We start from the raw sequence: 26,749 nt of genomic DNA, 5'->3' as shown, positions 1-26,749 counted from the left end.
GGCTCCAAATCGCCTTTATTACTAACTCTGTCATAGTTTACATAAAAGTGCAGTAAATTTGTTATTGCTTTCTCTCCCCACAAAAACCCCCCTGGAATGTCTGCAGCAAAACAGGGCAAATTATGGAAAGCTTCACCCCACAGTGACATTATGCACAAGTCCCTGCTTAACATATGCCTACTTTGCATTGCTGCTGCAACTGCTCTTGCTTATGCAGTGACATCATCTTACACTCACACCAAAAGCATGCTGTGATTGTCATTTGCAATAGCAGCATCTGAACACGTTTTCATGGAAAAGCAAGTACATATATAGTCTTCAAAAGTAGCAAAACACGGAAATGTAACTTAGGAGCATTGATTGGTTACTTGAATTACAGCCCTCAACTCCCCTTGTTGCTATGCTGAATTTAGCTAAATATCTTGCAACCTTTTTCTGACCGAGGTCACAGGTTCCTTGCAAAAGCACCTAAGTTTCCAGCACCATGTTTGTGGTTAGCTACAAAGGAGACATATGTGGTTAGATGTATCAGAGCTCTGTGCTTGACTAAATAGGTGCGAGAGACAGATGAACTCGTGGTTTGGCATTTTCCATTTCCTTGTTCTTTTCTAACTAACACACGCGTTTTCTTTATGCCTCACTTTTATGTCCTGCCTTCACTTTATGTCCTGTCTCACTTTATGCCCTGCCTCACCTTAGCTCACTTATATCACTGGGTAGTCATTGCGAAGAGAAAGGAAACATTTGTACTACGTCCCAAACTATGTGAGTTGTAAGTCAGTTGGAATTCCCAAGGGAAAAACGGAATATAAATAGAACAATAATTGAAAGACTTTTCCCAGCATGGCAGCTACACGTACTACTTCCGCCCTGAGTTCGAGCTCTCTTCCGGTCAGTCCTGTGGCGCCCTACCTTATTACCGTACTACTTCCTGTCAAGTTTTGAACTGAAAACCTTCCAAGCCAAGGGAACTTTCAAACCGCCTAGGAAAGAAGGCGCTCATCATAGAGAAGGGGGGGGGGGAAATTGTAGAGCGACACCATTTCCAGACCCTTGAACGGAAGAAGGCCGCTTGTCTTTACCGGTAGCACCGGCTTCGCTCCTCTGTCGTCTTTGACTTAGGCTGTACGTCATATCCGCCCCTGTGGTGCTTAACATGTCTTAAACCGGCCGGAAAAAGGCAACCCCGTGGATGTGAAGAGGCGGAGTCTTTTCCCCTGTGGCCGCCGAGGAGCCGCCATGACGGAGCCGAAGGTGCGCGGGGCTTGAGCGCCTTTTTTTGTTTGTTGGTTTGTTTTATTGGCGGGGCGGGCGGCGGGGCTTGAACGGCGTCCCTTTTCATCTGCTGTCGGGCTTCCCGGAGCCAGGCGGTTGTCGGGATAGAAGGGAGCGGGATCACGTGGAGAAGAGCTGGGCCTGGAGGGATGGGGAAGAGGGAAGGGATTGGGGTTAGCGTGGCTAAGGATGAATTAAGACTCCCGCTCTGCGTGGCTTTCCTTCATGGCAAATTATATATATATATATATATATATATATATATATATATATATATATATATATATATATATATATATATATATATATATATATATATATATATATATATATATATATATATATATATAAATGTATGTATATCTATATAGAGATATAGATTATATATATATAGAATGTATGTGTATATCTATATATCTATAGAGATATAGATTATATGTATATATATATATATATATATATATATATATATATATATAGAGAGAGAGAGAGAGAGAGAGAGAGATATTAGATAGATATATAGATATATAGATAATAAATAGAGAAGGAAAGATAATAAATAGAGAAACTGCCTAATATATAATCAGCCCAGGTACGAATCTCAAGATAAAAAAGGGTATGACTGACTGATGAGAACATAAGAAGTTCGAAATGATCATATCAGCCTCCCTAAATTCTTTATTAGCAATTTGAATAATTTACACACGCACAAATAAATAAATGTTTCTCTCCCCAACACCACTTCAGTCTGATTTGGTATTTAAAGAAGGCTAAATCTTAGGTGCTCGATCAGCGTTGACACGTGTAGTTTCCTTCTGACGACGAGGAGAGAGACTCGGGTTAATGGTGCACTAAGGCGCATCAGCCAGACGGCCAAGAATGATCCACACCAGCCTTTATACCAAGTTGGTGCCTTACAAGGGACGTCAATCCAGCATCATAGCCAAAGCCTTGGGGTGGGGGGGGGAGAAAAAAATATGATGTGTTTTAATTGACTGCATCAGGAAAGGTATTAGAAGCCGGGAAAGCTGCTTTCTAGCGCTAGAAGGAAATCATTTGTAGTTTAATCCACGATCTGGGGCGAAGCAAGAAGAAATCGATGAAATCTGGACACGCCGTGAAAAGGGAGATTTTATTCGCACCATTGATGTTACCTAAGTTAGGGTAAATGAAACGTCTGCAAGAAAACAAGCAGAGAGCACCGAGGACCCCTCATTTTATTAAGAAAAATCCACATTTTATGATGATCAGAAGGTTGCTAAAAAGCGGCAGATCAGAAGCTTTTTTTTAACTTCCAACACTTATTCCTCCTCTCCCCCCCCCCTTGGTTTTTCATTTTCAATTGAGCCTTAAAATTGTATGCCTGCTGAGTGTGTTCCTTGTTCTGAATGCCAGAAAGCTGGGTTTTTATGCATAGCTGTAGCTTTATTTTCTGCTAAGCAGGGGGCGATTGTACATACCTGAGACTATAACAGAATTGCTCAGTTGTGATAGCTTTAGTGGAAAGGTATTGTGAACGAGAGAGAAAGAGAAGAATGTGGAATAGATGAGAGAAAACTGCAAAAAAAAAACCACGTTAGTAACAGTTTTGTAGGAAATGAGTGTTAAGGCTGTGAAAGGTACTCTTGTGGCTTTGGAAAAGCTGAGCCAAATTCCTGCGCTGTGCAGCAGGGGAACAATGTTGGTAAGCACATTGATTTGTGCTTTAGATTGTAAGCCGCCCTGAGTCTTCGGAGAAGGGCGGGATATAAATGGGAATAAAAAAAATGTTGGCTGGCTGGTGTTAGCCTTGCTAAGTAGAAGTTGTGATGCTTTTTGGATTGGGGAAACACTGTTTCTTCATCCTTATCATGTCTAGAGCTATGCAATGATTTTCTCATAATTGCTAAATTATTTAAACCATTGTGGTTTGAGAAGAGCATTTTGTTTCATCCTAGAAATACTCCTTTATATATGTCAATAAGCCCCATTTAAAAGCTTCTCTTTTCCAGGTATTGGTGATTGACGGACGTGGCCATTTGCTGGGTCGCCTCGCAGCCATTGTGGCTAAGCAAGTGTTGCTGGGTAAGGTTTGATCTGTGCGTGGGACAATTTGTGTCACTCATCCCAATGTATGGAGGGCGTATTGTATCTTGGCGAGGATGAGGCAAGGCAAGGACTTTACTAACTGTATATAGAGATGCTTTTTGATATTTGAATCTTGCAAATATTGAAGCAAATTCTGAGGCTATTTGTATTTTTTTTCTGAGCATAAACTAAAGGAAAATAATTTTTAAAAACTTAATATTGGTATTTTGATAGAAATTTCCATCTAGAAAAGTAGATACTCTTTTGCCTACTCCGGCTGTGTAGGATTTTACTTCCTTAAAGTGTTTGGTCTTAATATAGATTGCATTTTCAAGCACATTTATCATTTTTGCATTAATTTAGATTTTTGGTCTGATAAATCCCTGGCTAGTCATAATGTATGCAGTTTTCTGTACTACCAGGTAGTTTTAATGGAACTTAATAGTATCCTTTAAAGTCAAGGTCAGTTCCTGGAAACTTTGTGGAGTTGTCTATACCTTTTCTCGACAGCTGTATGGAAGAAATTTGTCCTTTTTTTTTTTTCTTCCATGGGTGCCCTTTCAGTTTTCCAATTTGCCCTTCAGACCTGGAATTTTATGGAGGTGTCTCTTACGCAAAGCATTAGCCTGTTCAACCCAATTTGGTGCTAAATTCACTGAAGCTTAGTTAGATTTTCCCAACCATCCTTACGTGAATGAATTTATTCATCTGTGGATTGAAAAGCAACGAGAGCGTGAAGTAGTAAGACTTCTGAGAATACAAGCGTACAATTTGTAACAGATGCTAGACATCGCTCTTTGAAACTTTATTGTCCAATCTGTATTCTGTGTTAGAAGACATACTCTGATCTTTTCCTTCAGGGCGCAAAGTTGTGGTTGTACGATGTGAAGGGATTAACATATCTGGCAACTTCTACCGAAACAAGTGTAAGTAAAACTGAGGCTTCCAAATGTCGTGTCAAAGTAATTTGGGGAAGATCTTTTTTTTTTTCAAGCTACCCAGTAACTAGGAAAGTAGATTACTTAGCTTTGGCAATTAGGGCGAGTTCCTAATCTTAAGGCACATGTTTAAAACAATGACCCAGAATTCTAGAACAATCATGTTTTCCTTAAAGCTAGTTCTACTTTGGCATAAAAGCAGCAAGACTCTACAGTCTTGAGACGTAGTGGTAGCGGTTTCAAATGCTTGGAGTTAAATATTTAAAGGTCCTGAGACACCCCCCCTAAGGGAGAAAGAGCATCAACAAAAGGAATGAATAAGCTTCTGGGAGGTTGTTATTGGTCATGTTTTCCCCAGAAAATGCAGTATAATCATATTGGCAAGCATTGCATAGGGCAGGGGTAGGCAACCTCGGCTCTTTTATGACTCATGGACTTCAACTCCCAGAATTCCTGAGCCAGCATGGAGTTGAAGTCCATGAGTCATAAAAGAGCCGAGGTTGTCTACCCCTGGCATAGGGAGCCTTCCTTCCATTTTAATTAATACTTGGCAACACAGCTAGGGGGCAGCATGTGGAAGAATTGTGCCAGTAGGTCATCTTTGTGGTAGAAGTCTAAACATTTTGCACTGTTGAGCTGCATAAGCTGGCTAGGTTGTTACTTTCTTAATGTCGTTTCACTGCTGAGAAGCTTGAGAAAAACGTAGGGGTGGGCAGGGGAAAAAAAAAGCCTTAATACTGGAGGCTGCTCTTCCAACCTTTGTTTGGGAGCTTTGACGTGTTACTTTGGCATATGTACATTGCATCAAGATGTGGATGCTTTTAAATAACCATTTCCCCACTCTGCACAAAAGAAAAGACTAGATAAGAACGGGTGGCACAGAGTGAGAATGCAGTATGATGAATACCAACAATGGTGGCTGAGAAACGGTCAGTGATGATGCCTTAACCACCTTTAATTCGAGTGTCATGGCCATGAGACAACTCTACATGCACTACCATCTGAGACCACCAGCCTATTCTTTCACAGCCTTCTTTGCTCTGTAACTATCCGTACGATATGCATAGGCTCTGAAGGAGTCAAGAGAACTGCCGGCATCCCATCCCTTCATTTTGCCATGTTGAATTTAAGGCACTGTGGCACCCGGTTGCTTGGGACGAGAAGCACGATGTAGGGATAACTTATTCATTTATTCCATTCATATAAACAATCCCATCAGAAGCAATCCCTCAGAAATGTACCTCTCCTGTTGCTGCACCTGGACTGTAGGGTTTGAACCCCTCTTCCCCTTAACCTCTGCATGGATCAAGCCTGTTGCCATCTAGGGAAGTCCTAGTAGTGAAAGAGCCATGTTTTAAAAGGGCTTCCCTAGATGGCAACAGGCTTGGTCCATGCAGAGGTTAGGGGAAGAGGGCTTCAAATCCACAGTCCAGCTTCAGCGACAGGAGAGGTACATTTCTGAGGTCTCACAAAATGATAACGGTTTTTAACAAGGGGACCTGGGGCATTCCTGCTGCTCTAGATCTAAGAAGATGAGCGGATGTAACTGGAGAGAGAGAGAGAGCTGTCCCACGGGTAACTCTGTGCCAGGGAAGGCTTTTTTTCCCCATTGCCGACCAACATCTTGAATTCTACCTGGAGGCCAATTGGAAACCAGTGCAGCTTGCTAGGAAAGATTGAGGGCAATAGAAGAAGGGGAGGACAGAGAATGAAGTGGCTGGATGGAGTCACTGAAGCAGTAGGCGTGAGCTTAAATGGACTCCAGAAGATGGTAGAGGACAGGAAGGCCTGGAGGAACGTTGTCCATGGGGTCGCGATGGGTCGGACACGACTTCGCAGCTAACAGCAACAACAAAGCAGCTTGCAAAGGAGTTGCCCGAGTGCACCTATTACTATATTAAAAAGTTTAATAATAAAGTGTCTAAGGGTAAGTCAGGGATTCCAGAGTCCATACCTCTTACCGTTTGCACAAGAACCTGAACGCTTTCTTGTGGCTGGGAGGCTCCTGCATTCCGAAGGTAGCTCTTCATAATTGCAGTAAATGATTTTGTTTGTAAGTGTGGGGATTTGGTTCCTCCATTTAGGAACTGTCTCATTAATCGGAACCAAGACGCTAAGCACATGAATGAACTGTATCATCTATGGGGGTTCAGCTCACACTGATCTTTCTGATCTAGTCTAAGCCTCTCTCCCCCCCCCTCTCTCTCTCTCTCTGTTCTCACAGTGAAATACCTTGCTTTCCTCCGCAAGCGGATGAACACCAACCCGTCCCGTGGCCCGTACCACTTCCGTGCTCCCAGTCGAATTTTCTGGAGAACAGTTCGAGGTGAGTGTGGCTTTCTCCTTGAAAATGGAAGTAATCCCTTGCAAAGAATAAGTTACTTTTTCAAAACATCTGCGCACATTTGCAGAATGCGTCGTACTCGCGACTCAGTGGCTGTCCGCATGCGCCTTTTGTGTGTGTGCATCTTGAGCGAGATTGGCATCCCTTAACCCGCTCTTTCCAGATTGTGATCAACGTCCCTGTGGTCTGGCAGTTAAAACAGTTGTAGTTCAAAACACCTTGAAGGATCTAATTAGCAAAGACTGTTGAATTTGGGATGGGGCAAAGTTATAAAGGACGCGGTGGCTCAGTGGGTTAGATCAGATGGTCGGCAGTTTGGCGGGTCGAATCCCGAGTGCCGTGTAACAGAGTGAGCGCCTGTTACTCGTCCCAGCTTCTGCCAACCTAGCAGTTCGAAAACACGTAAAAATGCAATTAAAAAAATAGGGACCACTACGGTGGGAAGGTAACAGCGTTCCGTGCGCCTTTGGCGTCTAGTCATGCCGGCCACATGACCACAGAGACGTCCTCGGACAAGCGCTGGCTCTTCGGCTTTGAAACGGAGATGAGCACCGGCCCCTAGAGTCAGAAACGACTAGCACGCATGTGCGGGGGAACCTTTACCTTTACCTTTAAAGTTATTTTTAATCCAGGTTACTTTCGCTTATGTTTGCTCAGTGAGCTAATTTTGGTCCTTCATTCTGCTCGGCATTGCAGTTGTTGTTTCAAAGAGATCTGACGCTTTTCCTGTATATATCTTGGGGTCTCTCTGCTAACTGTGCTTTTCCCATCTTTTTTTTTTTTCCCTCGCTCCACTAGGAATGCTCCCTCACAAAACCAAACGTGGTCAGGCTGCCTTAGAGAGGCTGAAGGTTTTCGATGGCATCCCTCCACCTTATGATAAGGTAATTTCCTTTCTGATGTGCAGGAGAAATCATCTTCGACTCCTTGGCTTCCTGTTCTGTCAATGATGTTCTTTTTTTACCTACATTGTTTGACTTGAGATGTGAGAAAAAGAAAAAATACCTAACACTGAGGCAGATCTGAGCATCCGTACCGGTGCTCAGAGCTGCTTTCGTTGTGCAAGTATCGCTAACAGGGCATCTTTTATCCTGCAGCGGAAGAGAATGGTGGTGCCTGCTGCTCTGAAAGTGGTCCGCCTCAAACCCACACGTAAGGTAATGTTTGTTATTGTTAAGAATTGACAGGAGGGATTTAGTGCGTGATTTCTTTGTTTGACAGTCTGTTGCCATTAAAATTCTAAATTAAGGAGGACCCCTAGCTTCCTATTTTTTAAGCGTGCAAATATGTTTTCAGAAGCTCCGTTTCTCTGGCTAAAAGAATTGAGCTAAGAAGAGGCCATCTGAGGCCTGGGAGACCCCCACAGTTGCTTAGATGATAGCAAGCAAGAAGGCTGACATTACTGGATGTCCATCCAGATAACGATTTCCGCCTGAAAATGTAGTAATAGCTCTTATACACCGCTGCATAGTGCTTTACAGCACTGTCTTGGTGGTTTATAAAGGTCAGCATATTGCCCCCCGCCCCCCCAACAATGTGGGTCCTCACTTTACTGACTTGGAACGGATGGAAGGCTGAGTCAAACTTGAGCCAGTCAGGATCGAACTCCTGACTGTGGGCAGAGTCAGCCTGCAATACTTCGTTCTGGCCACTTCACCACCATGGCTCTTAACAGTAGTAGAGGTATAGTATAGTATGGTATTTTGACCTACAGCATCACTCTTAGATTTTTGATGATTGGGAATCTTGGCCTTACTAGCTGGCTGGGGGATAATACATCTGCTCCATTTCTTAAGTGTACTGATTTAAACCGGTCTGTGATGATGACATTCCACCATAGTTCGAGTTTCAAGACCATGAGACGACGTTTCATGCACTACCATCTGAGACCTGCCTTTTGCAAAACATTCTGTGAGATTTGGGGGTAGGGTGGGGGGTCCTCTGAGTGATGGAGAACAAGAGTTCTGATTCTGCTGAGGTAGCCATGGTAGTTTAGAGGGCCAGTCCGTTAAGATCCCGCAGAGGTGGAAGACGGGTTGGGAAGGACTCTGTTAAAGGAAGGACAGAGCTAAGCTAAAGGCTGAGTTGTCTGTCTGGTTTGGGTAGGTGTGGAGTACTAGGAATAGCATTAATAAGAATCTTGAGAAAACAAAATTTACTGAGCAAGAGTAGAAGGTGTAAAAATTGGTGCAGCGCCAAGACTGGTCACAAAAGCGCTGCGTTTTTCTTCCACACAGTTTGCTTTTTTGGGCCGCCTTGCCCATGAGGTTGGGTGGAAGTACCAGGCCATCACAGCCACCCTGGAAGAGAAGCGCAAAGAGAAGGCCAAGGTTCATTACACAAAGAAGAAACAGCTTATGGTGAGTTCACCTTAGGTTATAATTGTAGTCACGGGTGTTCTGTCTAGACTAGACTTAGCAGGGAGATGGCTGTCTTTTTCCCCCCGCCCCAAATCTTGCATGTCAAAGGCTGAGTGGAGAAATGCTTATGCTTGGAAGTAAATTAAAAATTAAAGTAAATTAAAAATGATGGGGAAGAACAATAACTTTAGATTCTCCACCAAGAGAAACTACTAATTGTCCAGTAGGTGGTAAAGAAAAAATTATAAGGTGAATCTGAATAAATTATTCTGTGACTGATTCCCTGATAGTTTGTCTAAGCAGATTGTGTAATTTCCCAACATTGGATTTCTTCTATTCTAACGCTTACCTGCCTGTTAATATCTTCTTGTTGTACTGAGTTCCTCTTCTTTTTCTTTCTCCTTTTTAGAAACTCCGAAAGCAAGCAGAGAAAAATGTGGAGAGCAAAATTGCTAAATACACCGATGTCCTGAAGCAATATGGTATCTTGATTTAAATGAAGGCCTAGGGTTCAGTTCACAATAAAGAATACAATTTACAGACTTGTGGTGTTGTTTTAAGTTTTATTCTTCTTCGAAGGAATATTTCAGGTACTTTTCCCTCTTAGCAACGGCTCCAGTCGATGGGAATGAATACAGGTAGTCTTTGACTTATGACCACAACTGAGCCCAAAATTTCAGTTGCTAAATGAGACATTTGTTGAGTAAGCTTTGTTCCATTTCACGACTTTTCTTGCCACGGTTGTTAAGTGAATCACTGCAGGTGTTAATAACACGTTAAGTGAATCTGGTTTCCCCATTCACTTTGCTTGTCAGAAGGTCATAAAAGGGGATCGCCTGAGCCCAGGACACTGCAACCGTCATAAATATGAGTCAGTTGCCAAGTGTCTGAATTTTGATCACATGACCACGGGGACACTGCAGTGGTCATGAGTATGAAAAATGGTCATAAACCACTTTTCCCAGTGCCGTTGTAACTGAATGGTCACTGTTGTAAGTTGAAGAATACCTGTACTTCATTTCCTGAGAGTTAGATTTTTTTTAGATTTATTTTCAAGGAAGTAAACAGTTATGGGCACCTGTTCTGAGCAACTCACAGTAAAATTAAAATTATTTTGCAAAGTACAAGATTGAATGCTGATAGTGCGTTCATTGTGGGTGCATAGCTGGATCACAGAAGCAAGTCCTCCAAATGAGTTTTGCTAGTTAAATAACTAACAGTCATCCGTTCAAACTGTCTGTTGCTAGCAGCAGTATTTGCTACTTCTTAGTTATTGATTTAGGCAGCTCGGTGGAAGCTTCATCTGGCTTTCCTTCTCGCCGAATGCATTGGGGGCACTGTTGTGATTCAATGTCAGCCTGTGCTCCCAGCAGCTGAGTCTGATGAATCGGAAGAGGAGGAGGAGGGGTTTGGAGACCCTTTGGTGTCAAAGGGAGGCTCTGATGCACTACAGGACTCTCAGCCTGGCCCCTCTAGTCATGTTCCTCATGAGGCTCAGCTGTGTGAGTACGAGGTGTCGGACTCAGAAGATTCATAGCTGAATCTGTTCAGAGACGTTAGAAGCAGAAGGTAATCCAGCAGAGCAGAGCAGAAAAAATGAGGCAACTCAGTGAGAGGAGGAGAAGGTACTGAGAAGCCATGCCTTGGGACTGATAATAAAAGGGGAAGGTGTGGGAGGGGCTGGTTGCTGAAGGTAACCGTTTGGAGACATTCTAAGGGAATCCTGGTCTGTTCTTGATACTTCTGATTAACTCTTGTTTGATATTTTGATTCATTTATTGAAGGAAATATTCTGTTGCTTTTTTGTTTGAACTGTAAGTAAATTTGGGTTGGGTTTTTCCAGCCTATTGACTGTAAAAAGGACAAAGGGGTTGTCCCTGACACACAAACAGGGCCAGTCGTAGGCTGGAACAGTACAGGCACTATGCTGTCTACCTGACCCATTCACATTTTGACGATGCGGTGGTTCGCAGTTGGAGCAAGTTTAAAGTATGTGCTTCGAATCGAAAGTTTGTACTTTTGCATCTTCAGACTTGACTTTGAAAGCTAGCAAGCTTTCCCGTTCCCCAGCATCTCAAAATACTTGTGTGTGGGGGGAAAAAGGGCCAGAGACTTCCAAGAGTGTCAGCAATCTCATCTCACAACGTCTTCCGTTGTGGAAAAATGCTGAAATCTTTTATGAACTAACGAGAATGTTACATTGTTACCGGAAATCCTTCAAGAGTTGATGTAAAAATATTGCCAAACTGCTTATTTCGCTGATACACAAGATCTAATCCCAAATTACGTCATTGCAAGATGAAGGCCACTGTCATGCCTCCATCTGAGGAGGAAATGGAGCTGGAACAGGACCCTATGGAGGCCGAGGGAGAAGTGTCTGTGGCTTCAGGTTTGGAACGGGAGACAGCTCAGGAAATGAGCAAGGCCCACCCCCACCTGATCCTAGAGCAGGGGTAGGCAACCTTGGCTCTTATGACTCATGGACTTCAACTCCCAGAATTCCTCAGTCAGCTATGCTGTCTGAGGAATTCTGGGAGTTGAAGTCCATGAGTCAAAAGAGCCAAGGTTGCCTACCCCTGTCAGAGCAAGGAGAGCGGAGAGGAGGAGGAGGGAACAACATAGGCAGGCTCAATTACTCGGGAAGAGAGCATCCGCCCCACTCTACAAGGCACATTTGGGGATTGAGATTTAAGGAGATGCTGTGGGGTGGGGCATTTGTTGGGAACAAACGTTGAATCCCGGGAGGGTTGTGTATTGTTGCTCTTGTTCTATGCCAGCGATGACGAACCTTTTAGACACTGAGTGCCCAAACTCCAACCCAAAACCCAGTTATTTATCGCAAAGTGCCAGGGCTGCATCAGCATTGTGGTGCCCTCAGGGGGGAGGGTCAGGGGGCATGGCCAACTGAGTGGGCATAGCTGCAGTGGTCACGGCAGACTGGTGAGCGTGGCTGGGGCCAGTCCCTCGCCGTCTCCGGGGCATCCCAGGGGGGTGGCAACGCTGCTTGCTCACTCGCTTCCTGCCCTGTCACTTCCAAAGGCCATGTGCTCGCTACTCTGGCGAATTCTGGGGCAATGGTGTGCGTGCTCACAGAGAAGGCTCTGAGCGCCACCTCTGGCACGCGTGCCATAGGCTCGCCACCAATGTTCTATTGCCTTCTGTTTGGAAAACCTGGACACCTTGACTACCGGACTGGCTGACCAGGTGGATTGAATGTTTTACGACCTCGGACTGGATTTCGGATTCTCTCTTTGAAAACTGCTCAGGCAAGCTGGGATTCAAACGGACTCGTTAAGTTTATTTTTGCTTGTTTGTTATCTCTATGGTCTTGAGTACGTTCTTATATTAATCAGGCTGCATTGAAATTGCTTTCAGCCAGAGTCGGCTGAGAGGGGTGTCTGTGTGTGTGTGTTTTGTTTTGTTGTAACAGAGTGAGCGCCTGTTACTCATCCCAGCTTCTGCCAACCTAGCAGTTCGAAAGCACATTTAAAAAATGCAAGTAGAAACATAGGGACCACTACAGTGGGAAGGTAACAGCGTTCCGTGCGCCTTTGGCGTCCAGTCATGCCGGCCACATGACCATGGAGACGTCCTCGGACAAGTGCTGGCTCTTCGGCTTTGAAACGGAGATGAGCACCAGCCCCTAGAGTCAGAAATAACTAGCACGCATGTGCGGGGTTACCTTTACCTATTGAAATTGCTTTCAGCCAGAGTCGGCTGAAAGGGGTGTGTGTGTGTGTGTGTGTGTGTGTGTGTTGGAGGCTTACCAGCAAACGGAGCGTTTGGAGGAAATCAGCAATTAAAAGAACTGATTGCATTGCCTTTGTGCTGTGCCCTGGGTCATCACAGCCCCTTTGTATACAATTGTGGACCCATCATTACCATACGTGGTCAGCGTAGGTTGGTAGATACAGTTTTAAATTAATTAACGCAACCATTGTGTAGAGGCAGCTTTGGGTAGAATTGAAATTTTTATTAGCCGGTCTCAATTTGACACATGGCGGTCCTGTTCGTAGATTACGCCCACCTGTTTTCGTGCTTCATCCATGATGCAGGCAATTTTTTCACTCTCTTCTAAAGGCATGATGGGACTTTCCTTCAAACCTGCATGCAAGATACAACCTGAATTAGCAAGAAATAAATTAGACCCTACACAAACTTGCGGTTTGCCCCATATTGCTGTAAAATAATAACTCTCCTCAGCCTCAGTTTTGCGTAGAAGCTTTTGTGTTCTCTGTCTCTTTCCTAGAGTTTAATCCTGGTGTGAACTATAAAAAGCTTTCTCCTTTGCTTCAGATGGGAACATCTTAACTTGTTAGGCACAAGATCATTAGATCTTGTGGCCAACCTGAGAAGTAATTGAAATTGTCTTCTGAAGTAGGAATCGCTTTTATAGCAGGTTTTGAGTAATTAAGTAGAAATTCAGCAGATGTAAGCTAACCGTCTATGGAGATTCTCAGTCATCCAGGTCATACCTGTCCCAAAGAGGCTTTTTTTTTTTCCCCACGAGGCCAACTGGACTTTCTTGTTTTTCTTTGAAGCTCTGAGCTGAAGAAGCTTCTTCGATGAGAAGTGAAACATCTTCAAAGAAAAAAGTCCAGTTGCCTGGGGGGGGGGGGGAGAAGCATCTTTGATTCAACAGAGGCAATACTCCATGGCATTGAGGGAAGACCTAGTTTCAGTGCAAAAAGATAGTCAAGGCAGAAAAGTACTTCAAATGGGGAAAGTGGGAATACAGAAAGAAAATTGAGGTCCCCTGCTCAAATAATAGGTTTTGGTGAAGAGAAGCAGATAACCACTTTATGGCGTATATTCAGCAATTGAAGCTGAAGATGAATATTTTGCCAAATTGCGGTCAGTCATAAAGTTATTTGTTAAGTTTATTTGCCACCATCTCACTGTGGGGCTACTCTGGGTGGCGAGTACAGGTAGCCTTTGACTTATAACAGTTCTTTTAATGGTCGAAGTTACGACGGCACTTTACTAATGACTATTTTTCACACTGAACAATCATTGCAGAATCCCCATGATTATGTGATCAAAACTCAGATGTTTGGCAGCTGACTCGCCTTTAAGACAAGTTGCAGTATCCTGTGGTCGACCCGACAAGGAAAATCAATGGGGATGCCACAGTCACTTAGCAATCGTGTTACTAACTTAACAGTTGCAATGATTCGCTTAACAACTCCGGCAAGAAAGGTCGTGAAGTGGAGCAAAACTCACTTAACATGTCTAGCCTAGCAACAGAAATTTTGGGCCCAGTTGTGGTCATAAGTCAAGGACTATCTGTACTTGAACAGTAAAAGTGTTGAATTGTCCTTCACAGTCTCTAGACTTATTGAAAATCTCTGGAATGCGAGGAAGTTTTCAAATTAGATTTCTGCCAGATAGAGTAGGGAAAATTAACAAAAATATATTAGCTGATTACAAGAAACCCTTGGAAACTGTTACTTGTGCTAAAGGAGATGTTGCAAGATATCGACGGAGAGTGTGTGTGAACCAATTGCACATAAATACCATGCACCCAAATTTGCAGGAAGATGTATTTTACGTCCATCTGTATGTATATACCATCTTTACTGATGATTAGGGGACTGGAGGCTAAAACGTAAGGAACAGTTGCTGGAATTGTGTATGTCTAGTTTAATGAAGGGACGCTTGGTTAGGACGCTGAGCTTGTCGATCAGAAGGTCGGCAGTTTGGCGGGTCGAATCCCGAGTGCCGCATAACAGAGTGAGCGCCTGTTACTCATCCCAGCTTCTGCCAACCTAGCAGTTCGAAAGCACGTAAAAATGCAAGTAGAAAAATAGGGACCACTACGGTGGGAAGTTAACAGCATTCCGTGCGCCTTTGGCGTCTAGTCATGTCGGCCACAGGACCACGGAGACATCCTCGGACAAGCGCTGGCTTTTCGGCTTTGAAACGGAGATGAGCACCGGCCCCTAGAGTCGGAAACGACTAGCACGCATGTGCGGGGGAACCTTTACCTTTACCTAGTTTAATGAAGAGAAGGACGAGGGGGGGACATGATAGCAATGTTCCAATATCTCAGGGGCTGCCACAAAGAAGAGGGAGTCAAGCTATTCTCCAAAGCGCCTGAAGGAAGGACAAGAAGCAACGGATGGAAACTAATCAAGGAGAGAAGTAACCTAGAACTAAGGAGAAACTTCCTGACTGTTAGAACAATTAACCAGTGGAACAACCTGCCTCCAGAAGCGGTGAATGCTGCAACACTGGAAGTTTTTAAGAAGAGACTGGACAGCCATTTGTTTGAAATGGTATAGGGTTCTGAGCAGGGGGTTGGACTAGATGACCTCCAAGGTCCCTTCCAACTTTATTGTTATTATTATTTACTGCGGTATTAGTTGACCTAATGAGAAGGAAGGACTCACTGGAGAAGAGCCTAATGCTGGGAAAGATTGAGGGCAAGAGAAGAAGGGGACGACAGAGAATGAGGGGGCTGGATGGAGTCACTGAAGCAGTAGGCGTGAGTTTAAATGGCAGGAAGGCCTGGAGGAAAGTTGTCCATGGGGTCGTGATGGGTCGGACACGGCTTTGCAACTAACAACAACAACAAATTAGTTGACAACTACAATTTCACCAGAGATGTCACAGCTTTTATAAGTGATAGAAGAGTTGAGAGTAAAATAATATGCTAGAGATGCAGTGTTAAAAAAAAAGAAGAAGAATGGATCAATCAAAGGAGAACTTCTGGGTTAAATAGACCACCAACACCACCCACTACTTAATTACCATTTTCCAGACACTCTCGGACGTGTTCAATTTGATATCGAAACCCAATATTGTGCTTAAAGTAGAGGGGCTCAGGAGAAGACGGCAAGGGCCATTCCCACCGGTTCCCTTTCAGAAACATGATTGTAGGGCTGTTCATGTTGTCCGGAATCTAGGAAGAAAAGTAAGATGGTCTTTCCAATGACAAAATTGAAATCAAGTTATCTCTACTTTGCAGGTGGCAGTCAGTAACATTTATAACCCAGCCTATACCAACCAGAGGTTATTCGATTAATATACATTGTGATTGTATTGCAATTTGAAACACACACACACACACACTGTTGTATACTAAAACACTAAACCCATAATTATGCATATCCAAAACATCCAATTAATTTATTGAGCTACAACACAAAAATCATATCGCCAGGGCTTTTTTTGTCATAGAACGCTCAGAACAGAGTTCCGGCACCTTTTTTGGATGGAACCTTGTAGGGTAGGCAAGGCGGGTTGTATGACATGTATGAGTTCTGGCACCTTTTTCTTTTACAAAAAAAGCACTGCATATCGCCCTACTAGGAATTAATGTGCTCAATTTATCCATCGGTTAACTTGATAGTGTGAGAAGTAGATACTCTGGTTGTTGGTGACCGAGCTGCTAAGACTCAGGATGTGACAGTGAGGTCTTAGATGCTCAAGGAATCTACATCTTGAAGCAGTCTTTTTTTTAACTGTATTTTAATCTATATCAAACTGTTGGTCCCTATAAAGTCATAGTTGTTTGGCAAGCTAAAACTGGCTATTTCCCCAATATTCAATTAAATTAAGCCAAGCAAAGAGCACATTATGATACAATGTGTGGTTGACTCAGCCTTCCATCCTTCCGAGGTAGGTAAAATGAGGACCCAGATTGTTGGGGGCAATTAAGCTGACTTTGTAATAATGCCGCTTGGGGTGTGTGTGAAAGCCCTAATAAGCAGGCATATACATAGAATGAAGGGTACTGCTAAGCTTGTAAGCCGCCCTGAGTCTTCGGAGAAGGGCGGGATATAAATGGAATAAAAAAAAATAAAAAAAAATAATTGAAAATGGACAGTTCGCTAAATGAGTATCCCAATAGTGTTGCTGTGTATGGGCTAAAAGAATTTCTTATGAATGAAGGCAAATATATGTGTCCCGGGTTGCAAGATCCAATCTGGGTCAGTCACCAGGATCAGAGGTTTAGTCTTCTGCCCATCCTCAGGGAACTTCTCTCTACTGGAGTGTGTGCTTTGGGCTATTCTATGTGTTGACTTTACGTGGTGCCTTCCTATTGTTTGATGTGTTGACGGCTGGCAATTGGCTGTTGTTTCCTTATGTTACCAAGTCCTCGGCTCCTAGGTACCTTATAGGTAAAGGTAAAGGTTCCCCCGCACATGCGTGCTAGTCATTTTCAACTCTAGGGGCCGGTGCTCATCTCCGTTTCAAAGCCGAAGAGCCAGCACTTGTCTGAGGACGTCTCCGTGGTCATGTGGCCTGCATGACTAGATGCCAAAGGTGCACGGAACGCTGTTGCCTTCCCACCGTAGTGGTCCCTATTTTTCTACTTGCATTTTTACGTGCTTTCAAACTGCTAGGTTGGCAGAAGCTGGGACGAGTAACAGGCGCTCACTCTGCTACGCGACACTCGGGATTTGACCCGCCAAACTGCCAACCTTCTGATCGACAAGCTCAGCGTCCTAACCCACTGAGCCACCGCGTCCCCATTAGGTACCTTATAAGCTGGTGGTAAATCAGCATTCCTGTTGACTGACAAGGGGCCTGTTTCCCAGGCTTCAGTCATTTCCCTGTATCTGCACGGCTAACAATTTTAGTAGCTGTGAAATTGAATGTATGTCCTTGTTCGTTGCAACGTGAGGCTACCAATGAGATTTTCTGCTTTATGGTTCACATTCAGTGCCCACGTTCCTATCTATTGCTCACGCTTAAAATCTCCCTGGATTCTTCTGCTGTCTTGAAATTCGTGGGGTCCTTGGTGCTCTCTCTGCTCTCTGAGCACCAATGAGGTAGCCTTGTTTGGGTAATGAAACATCTGCCAGAAAACAACCAAGCTCAGAGAGCACCAAGGACAACCCCCCCCATTCAATCTCAAGCTACAAATATTCTCCTTTATTGCTCTCAAAAATTCTAAAGCAAATCCCTCATTTGGTTAGAAAATTCACTTGGCATTCTTAAGCAGGAAAGAAGTACACATAGACCTGCACAGTTTCAGTCACGTGCAGGCCATAAGGTGAGTCAACCTGTGACTGGACCCAGTTTAACAACTTTTCCTTTTTTTGGTGACAGTCCTTAAGTATGATGTGGGACCAAAAATCAAATCTATCCAAGGCACAGTGACAGAGTGTCAAAACAGCCTATAATGAAGATTTTGCTGATTTCCTGTCTGCGACAAACGAAGGAAAAAAAATTATATTTGCAACTTTGGTATATGTTTGTAATCTTCCTGTTAAGATTCCAGATTTTATAATCTTATGTTTTGTATTTTACATTTGTGTTCCTTTTTAATAAAATATGTTGTAGATACGCCATACGACAAATAGATGAAAGATAGATAGATAGATAGATAGATAGATAGATAGATAGATAGATAGATAGATAGACAGACAGATAGACAGACAGACAGACAGACAGACAGACGGACGGACAGACGGACAGACAGACAGATAGTGTGGCAACTGACTACCCATCCTTTTTTAAATCCCTCATCTGTCTGCACTCAGTTCTGAATTGTCCCATCTCCACAGCAGCATTTGAAATCTGACTCTGGTGAAGGATGTTCTTGACGTTTACTGTGTCCATCCCTTAGCAAATACCTTGATGCTGCCTTCCGTTCCTCCAATCGTTGCCTCTCCTGGCAGATCGATCATCATGGTGACATTAAGCACAGCCTGACGGTTCTCTGAATAGTTGAGGATGATGGAAACGGTTTCGTCCACTCCTGAAAGGCACAGAAAAGATTGCCTGCCTAAACCATCTCCCTCAGGATCTATGACAATTCGCCGTGGCCAACTCACCACAGCCAACTTGTTGCTAGACAAAAGTTACACTAATAACGAAGAAATAGTGGAATAGAATCATTAAAGAAAGGATGCAAAAGGAGGGACAGAACGAAATGTGATCGACAAAAATTAAAATAATTTTTTTATTGTAAATAATGAAATTAAATTGTTAAGTTTTTCCACAGTGAGTTGTCCCACGGCAAGTTGGCTGTGGCGAGTTGTCCCGTTGCCCTCCCTCAAGCCAGTTGGACTAGATCAGGGGTCCCCAAGCCCCGGTCCATGGACCAGTACCTGGGCCACGGCATGCCAGCAACCGGTCTGCACAAATAAGCAAAGCCCCCATCCATGGGATCCAGGCAGAACACAAAACCACACACTCTCCGGTCTGTGGAAAAACCTTTCTCCACAGAACCAGTCCCTGGTGCCCCAAAGGCTGGGGACCTCTGGACTAGAAGACCTCCAAGGTCCCTTCTGATAAAAGAGTCCACCAAGCCACATTTACTTTAACTCTTTTCCTGCAGGAGCAGGTTTAGACATTTACCTGTTTCATGCAGCAATCCTGAGGCCAGAACTGACTGGGGCATTTCAGGCCCAAAAACCATAGAGGCAAACTGGATGCAGTAGCAGCCCAAATCCAGGATGACACCTCCGCCCAGTTTCTTGTCCAGCAGCCTTGGAATATTGTCCATCCGAACAGCTAGTTGAGCTCGGAGCACTTTTAAATTCCCAAGAGATTTCTGGCACACGGCACTACGGATTTGTTCAGACACCGGGAAGAATCTGGTCCAGAAGCCCTTAAAGAGACGAAGGCCTTTCAGATTGGAAGGTATCTTTTACTTCAAGGGAAGTAGCATTGGATACAGACCAGCTGTCTGTATATTTTTAGTCTAAGTAAATCAAGTTTCTAGTCCTTGGGAGAGTGCTAAGACCAAACAGAACTTTGATCTCATCAGGTAGCAAAATTCCACTGATCTGTACGGATGGTCCCTGATTTGCAACCATTCGTTCAGCAATCATTTGAAGTAACAACAGCACCAAAAATGGAGATTGATGGCCAGTCCTCACACTTACAACCATCCCAATAATCCCTACATTCACCTGATCAAAATTTGGATAATTGGCAGCCGGCATATATTAAGAATGGTTGCAGCATCCTGGGCTCATGCAATTGCTGTGATGGACCAGTATGTAACCATCTGGCCAGAGCATATACTTAAGAACTGTGTTAGAGTATTTAGCATTAACATCAACATTAACATTACAGGGTTAATGTTGTATCCTTAGCAGAACTGTACAGTATGTAGCATTTACAGGGATAAATGCTATTTCCTTAAGAGATGGCTTCTGGGAAATGTAGTCTATTTCTTAGTAATTCCTATACCTATAGCTTATCTAGAACACTGGAAGGAGTTTCAGAGTTTATTGCAGGACATCCTGTTATGTGCCAGGTTGTAAAAACTTTTGTCTGATGAACCATGCTGTAACCACGCGAATAGCTGAGATGGAGAATTATTCCTTTTTACCTACGAAATTTTCTGCAAAATGTGACTCATTGCTTAAGGCTTCTGGACAATAAAATGTCTGTTATACAATTAATTTTCGTTGAATAAAACTTTATGGTTTCTAGCACAATTGCCATTTGTGACCTTCCCAGACAGCCTCTGACATGTAAACTCAATGGGAAAAGTTGCATCCACTTAATGATCAAGCCATTCACTTAACAAGTACAGTGATTCACTTAAAAATGGCAAAAAAGGGTCATCAAATCGGGTGCCACTTGCTCAACAGCCGTGTCCCCATGGTCATGTGATCAAAATTAGTCCACTTGGCAACTGGTTGATATTTATAAAGGTGCCCTGGAATCGTGGGGTCAACTTTGGTAACCTTCTTATAAACAAAGTCAATGGGGGAGCCAGATGCACTTAACAAACTTGTTACACACTTAACAACTGCAGTGATTCACTTAACAACTGTATCAAAAAAAGGTCGTAAAATGGGGCAAAGTTTACTTAAGAAATGTCTCATTTAGCAACAGAAAATCTGGGTCTCAATTGTGGTTGTAAATCGAGGACTACCTATAGAGCTCTCCTCTGTTCTGTACAGGGGAATGACTTCTATTTAATATTTAATCTTTTTTTAAAAAAATGAAAGAAAAGACACCAACCAGTGGATTGTAAGCCAAGAAACACCAAACCAAAAAGTCAGGGTACGCTACCACAGGGTTGGTATATTTTTTATGGGCAGTCAGTCCTCGACTTACGACCACAACTGACCCCAAAATTTCTGTTGTTAGGCGAGACAGTTACTAAGTGAGTTTTGCCCCATTTTATAACCTTTCTTGGCATGGTTGCCAAGTGAACCACTGCAGTTGTTAATAACACGGTCATTAAGCGAATCTGGCTTCCCCATTGACTTTGCTTGTCAGAAGGTCATAAAAAAAGGTGATCGCAGGACCCCGGCACACACACTGCAACCGTTATAAATATGAGTGAGTTGCCAAGCGTCTGAATTTTGATCAAGTGACCACGGGGATGCTGCAAAGGTCATGAGTGTGGAAAAAAACGATCACAACATGAGTCACCTTTTTTAGTGCTGTTGTAAGTTTGAACAGTCACTAAATGAACTGTTGTAAGTTGAGGACTACCCATACTTGATCTTTATGCATTTCTCAGCCTAATTCCCCCTTGCAGGGTTGTTAAAAGGATAAAAGGAGATGCATAGAATTGTCACAGAATTTCCTAGATAGCTTCCAGTGGAAACACATTTTTAGATGCTCTCTGCCAAGAAGTTTTCCTCAACCTAACATGGCTTAAAGAATGGATAATGCTTAGAGATAAAAGACTATTGTACCTAGTGGTGAATGACCTACAAATCGGTTGGCATGGCTTTCTGTGGTATGGAAAGAATAAAATACATAAGATACTTTCAAAACCATTTTATAAGGAATGCACTTCTTTCAGAATGGGAAAAAATAAAAGAAAAAATTGCTATTAAGGTACCTGAATGGCTTTCAACAATGGAAGCTTTTGCTTACCCAAATTTTATTAACTACAATAAAGTTATGACTTATAAAGATATTTTGGACAATGAAGGAAAATTGAAAGGCAGACAAGATTTAGAAGAACAAGGCATTGATCTAGCATGGTGGCCATATCTGCAAATTCAAACGAGATATGAAAAAGATGTTAAAACAACGGGATTTTATAAAGAACAGACAGAATTTGATCAGATACTGTTAAAAACAGATGAAAAGTTGATTAAGAAACTCTATAGATTTCTGTTAAAGATGGAGGAAGAACAAGTAAAAGAAACAATGATAACATGGGCAAAGTATTTTGTATATGATATAGAATTAGAAGATTGGCAAAAGTTATGGGAAAGAAATATTAAATTAACTAAAGCAGTGCCATATAAAGAAAACTTATATAAAATGTTTTACCGATGGCATATGACACCAGTTCCTCAAGCTTGGCAACTTTAAGATGTGGGGAATGCAACTCCCAACATTCCCCAGGCAATATGGGAGTTGACGTCTGCACATCCTAAAATTGCTAGACTTGAGAAACATTTCTTTAGATTTTTCAGTCATTAAAAAAGTAGGAATGTGGGGGTTTTTTTATCTCGGGAAGTGGGAATGTAAGGCTAAAGTTCAAGTGGCATTGCGTGGGGAAGAATGAGAGTGGGAGTAAGAGCAGAAACTGATTAGGGAGTGCAAAAACTGGATTAGCTTAATATAACACCCTTCCACCAACACTACAAAAAGAGGCGTGGGGGGGAGGTTAATCACATGGGTTTGGGGAATTGCAGCCCAGACTGGTAAACAAGCATGATTGCTGCCCTGAAAAGTCACTTATAAAACCTGTTGGATTGCACATTGCACATGCCATACTTGGCAAACCTCAAGCACTGGCTTGTTCCTCTCAGACGTTTGCCGGTTCCTTGCCAACTTGGTTAGGATTTTTTGGGTCTGGGTATAAGCTGGGAGCGATCGAAGTATTAAAGTAAAAATTTTCCCCTGAGTCAGAAGGAGAGAAAAAGATCTTAGACTCCCTTATGGCTGATCATGGGAGGCAGAAGGAAATGAGAGGGGCTGATGCCGTTCTTATGTGAATTAGGACAGCTTCCTTTTCTGAACTGCCCTCAGTTGGAGAAAACTAGATGGTGTGGGACTTTTCAACCAGTGGTACGGGTACCACCTGTGGTACATTGGCACCTGGCAGGTGGTATGCGACCATCCTAGAAAAGTGGTAGCGGGGGAGCGGGAATGAGCTGAACCGGTGGCAGCACCGCACAAGCCTGAGCGAGAGACGGCCGGAGCTGCAGGGCTGTCAGGGCTCAGCGGAAGCGCCAGGATCAGTGCCAGGCTCCAGCTGGAGCTCGGCGGTGATCCTGGCGCTTCTGCTGAGCCCAGAAGAAGCGCCGATCGGCTGGAATGTTGCAGCATCTCCAGGGTCTTGTGAATAATAATAATAATAATAATAATAATAATAATAATAATAATAATAATAACAACAACAACAACAACAACAACAACAATAATAATAATAATAATAATAATAATAATAATAAAGTTGGAAGGGACCTTGGAGGTCATCTAGTCCAACCTCCTGCTCAGGCAGGAAACCATATACCATTTCAGACAAATGGCTGTCCAGTCTCTTCTTAAAAACTTCCAGTGTTGGAGCATTCACCACCTCTGGAGGCAGGTAGTTCCACTGGTTAATTGTTCTAACTGTCAGGAAGTTTCTCCTTAGTTCTAGGTTGCTTTACATTCAGATGCTTGACTGATTCATATTTATGACGGTCACAGTGTCCCAGGATCATGTGAAGTGACCAAAACCTGCTGCAACCATCAAGCCGACGGGGGGGGGGGGAATAAAAACCAAACACTCCCCCACTCCATCCCCGCTGCCAATCCTCAACAGAAATGCTCACAACAGTGAAAACCTCGGACAGGAGGAAGAGCGCCGCTGGGCAGGCAGGCAGGTGTCTTGCTTGGCTGCGGCTTGGGGGGCACTTTTTTCAGGGCCATTGTAACTTCGAACAGCCACTAAGCGAACTGTTGTAAGTCGAGGACTACCTTTACTTCATCACTTTTTTTCCTTTTTTGGGGAGGGTCATCAAGTTTTTGACACCTTGCTAGGTGACTGGTGGTACTCAGATGTTGCCATATCCTAAAAGTGGTACAATGGGTGAAAAGGTTGAAAAGCCCTGGCTTAAGGTTTTGGACTACGTGGAGCAGGGAGACACAGGCAAACTTTTTCTCATTCTGTCCTCCCTGCCTGACTATCTTGAGAGGCATCCACATTTTAATCCTCTGTTTTCCATCGCTGAATTAATTATCTTTCTCTGCTTTTTTACTTTGACGTGGCCCACTGATTGTATGCACGACAGCTCATCCCTAAACTAAAACTAGTGTTGAAGAAAAGAAGAGAATAATTTCGACGTAACCATGCTTCTATAGAGAGCTAATTAACAAAAGAAAAGCAAAATAAACACCTAGAACGGTATTAGTGAAATGATATAATTTCAAAAGCAATAAGCCCCATTTTTAAAAGGGAGAAAAAGAGTCTGAAAATTATATTAGTTGTAATACAATCCCAAACACAGAGTTAGATTGCACGAAGAAAGTATTGCTTGCTCCTTTGGTGAAAAAAATATATATCAAAAGTTGACAAACAACGCGCAGCATGGCAACAATCGTTTGCTATAAATGGGTGGGATATAGACTTTCATCCTAGTATTATATGGAGAATCTGCTAAGGTCACCCCTTGCCTATAAAATCCACAGTTCTTGACACCTTGACTCTAACTGTAATGGATACAGCCAAGAAGAATCTGCAACAGTGTGTTAATCATAATGACAATCCTGACAATCCTGGGCCAAAAAAATGAGATAACTAGAACAATATCAGATCAGATGTTTAATATTCTAGCTCGCATCTCCAGTAACAAAGCAATCATAACCAGTTTTCCCCACCCATTGTCACCATGATTCAAATTGGTAGACAGGTAGTCCTCGACGTATGACCACAACTGAGCCCAAAATTCCTGTTGCTAAGCGAGGTTGTTGTTAGGTGAACTTTGCCCCATTTTGCAACCTTTCTTGCCACCGTTGTTAAGTGAATCGCTGCAGTTGTTAAATTAGCAACATAGTTGTTAAGCAAATCTGGCTCCCCCATTGACTTGTAAGAAGATCGCAAAAGGGGATCACATGACCAAGTCACACTGTGACCGTCATAAATATGAGTCAATTGCCAAGAGTCTGAATTTGGATCACATGACCACGGGGGAGTCGTAAGTGTGAAAAACAGTCATAAGTCACTTTTTTTCAGTGCTGTTGTAACTTAGAACAGTCACGAAATGAACTGTTGCAAGTCGAGGACTACCTGTGTTTTCAGTATTCAATATAATGCATGTTTAGGTTTATAAAATAAACCGAACGGTGTCTCAGGGCGAACACAAAGACATACAGTATCACAACTGTTGTTAGTGATTTGTGCATCAACAAAACAAACCTTTTAAAAATGCAGCAGGGAAGGAAGTCGGGCGACTGGCATTGTGAATAATAAATCCCTCCCTGATTACAATAGACTAAGATTTCTATTTTTTTTTTTAAAAAAAACTTAGTTTTTCTAGAGCTATAAAGTGGCAAAAAATGTTCTGGAATACATGCTTCAAAACCAGTGTGACTCTTTTTGTGCACTTCTGATGGCTTCTAAGCTATCGTGTCGGTGCGTTTACACCACATGCTAAAATTGAAATTCAAAGAAACCCCACAGGAGCTTAGCACAATGTGTGAAGCCAGCTAGAGCTTGATTCCTAAAAGCTCGCATCTCCTACCTCCATGAGGAACACGTCGTTCTCCCGAGCTGTTCGTATCATCTCCCGTACTTCGCGGGCATTCATGCCCATTGGTTTTTCACAGAGAACGCTCTTTTTAGCCCGGAGGAAGAGGGTGGTGTGAGAAAGATGCTGGGTGTTGAGAGAACCCACGTAGATCACATCTGGAGGGGGAAGCAGAAGACACCTCAGCAAATGAACAGAAAACGGAAGAGAGGTAAAGGGGGAGACCAGGATTTCATTGGAGCCTGGGAATCTTCTTATGATCTTCTTATGATCTTATTATTATTATCCTTATCCTATTATTATATTATTATATATATATATCCCCTTCATGGATTACTGCCTTGTCGTGGCGAAGGGGCTTGCGTAATTCAATGAAGCTATGAGCTATGCCGTGCAGGGCCACCCAAGACGGACAGGTCATAGCAGAGAGTTCTGACAAAACGTGATCCACTGGAGAAGGAAATGGCAACCCACTCCAGTATCTTTGCCATGAAAACCCTATGGACAGTACCAAAAGGCAAAACGATATGATGCTGGAAGATGAGCCCCTCAGGTCGGAAGGCGTCCAATATGCTACTGGGGAAGAGCAGAGGGCTAGTACTAGTAGCGCCAGAAAGAATGAAGCGACTGGGCCAAAGCCGAAAGGACGCTCAGCTGTGGATGTGTCTGGTGGTGAAAGGAAAGTCCGATGCTGTAAAGATTTTTTCTCCATAGGAACCTGGAATGTAAGATCCATGAATCAAGGAAAGCTGGACGTGGTCAAACAAGAGATGACAAGACTAAACATTGACATCTTAGGTATCAGCGAACTAAAATGGACAGGAATGGGTGAATTTAATTCAGATGACCATCAGGTATACTACTGTGGGCAAGAATCCCTCAGAAGAAATGGAGTAGCCTTCATAGTCAATAAAACAATAGGAAAAGCAATACTGGGATACAATCCTCAAAATGACAGAATGATCTCAGTTCGAATCCAAGGCAAACCATTCAATATCACAGTAGTCCAAGTCTATGTCCCAACCACCGGTGCTGAAGAGGATGAAATTGACCGGTTCTATGAAGCCCTACAGCACCTTATAGAACTAACACCAAAAAATGATGTCCTTATCATCATGGGGGATTGGAATGCTAAAGTAGGAA

At 43.1% G+C, this 26,749-nt stretch overlaps 2 protein-coding genes across 4 annotated transcripts in view; one reads left to right on the top strand and one right to left on the bottom strand.

Moving 5' to 3' along the window:
• The first annotated feature begins 1,136 nt into the window (after window positions 1–1,136).
• RPL13A (ribosomal protein L13a) lies at window positions 1,137–9,526 on the top strand. Its single transcript, XM_083376732.1, has 8 exons — window positions 1,137–1,254; window positions 3,267–3,339; window positions 4,203–4,268; window positions 6,505–6,606; window positions 7,423–7,508; window positions 7,722–7,781; window positions 8,862–8,984; window positions 9,394–9,526. The coding sequence occupies exons 1-8, from the start codon at window positions 1,240–1,242 to the stop codon at window positions 9,478–9,480; spliced, it is 612 nt and encodes a 203-aa protein (XP_083232858.1). The 5' UTR covers window positions 1,137–1,239; the 3' UTR covers window positions 9,481–9,526.
• Window positions 9,527–12,936: 3,410 nt separating this feature from the next.
• DHDH (dihydrodiol dehydrogenase) overlaps window positions 12,937–26,749 on the bottom strand; it is a 30,140-nt gene continuing 16,327 nt past the window's right edge. For 2 of the 3 annotated variants that reach the window (XM_083376618.1, XM_083376617.1), the window contains 5 exons: window positions 25,601–25,764; window positions 19,299–19,551; window positions 18,572–18,723; window positions 15,738–15,888; window positions 12,937–13,088 (listed from right to left, as the gene is read on the bottom strand). In XM_083376618.1, coding sequence (XP_083232744.1) covers window positions 12,970–13,088; window positions 15,738–15,888; window positions 18,572–18,723; window positions 19,299–19,551; window positions 25,601–25,764 — 839 coding nt within the window. In that variant the 3' untranslated portion in view covers window positions 12,937–12,969. The remainder of the gene's footprint in view (window positions 13,089–15,737; window positions 15,889–18,571; window positions 18,724–19,298; window positions 19,552–25,600; window positions 25,765–26,749) is intronic. The other variant, XM_083376616.1, reaches the window with a different exon arrangement.

The sequence above is a fragment of the Vipera ursinii genome (assembly GCF_947247035.1).
Source record: "Vipera ursinii genome assembly, chromosome: Z".
In the NCBI taxonomy this organism is placed as follows: Eukaryota; Metazoa; Chordata; class Lepidosauria; order Squamata; family Viperidae; genus Vipera; species Vipera ursinii.
The sequence above is the reverse complement of the archived record's forward strand: the minus strand, read 5'-3'. Positions and strand labels throughout refer to the sequence as shown.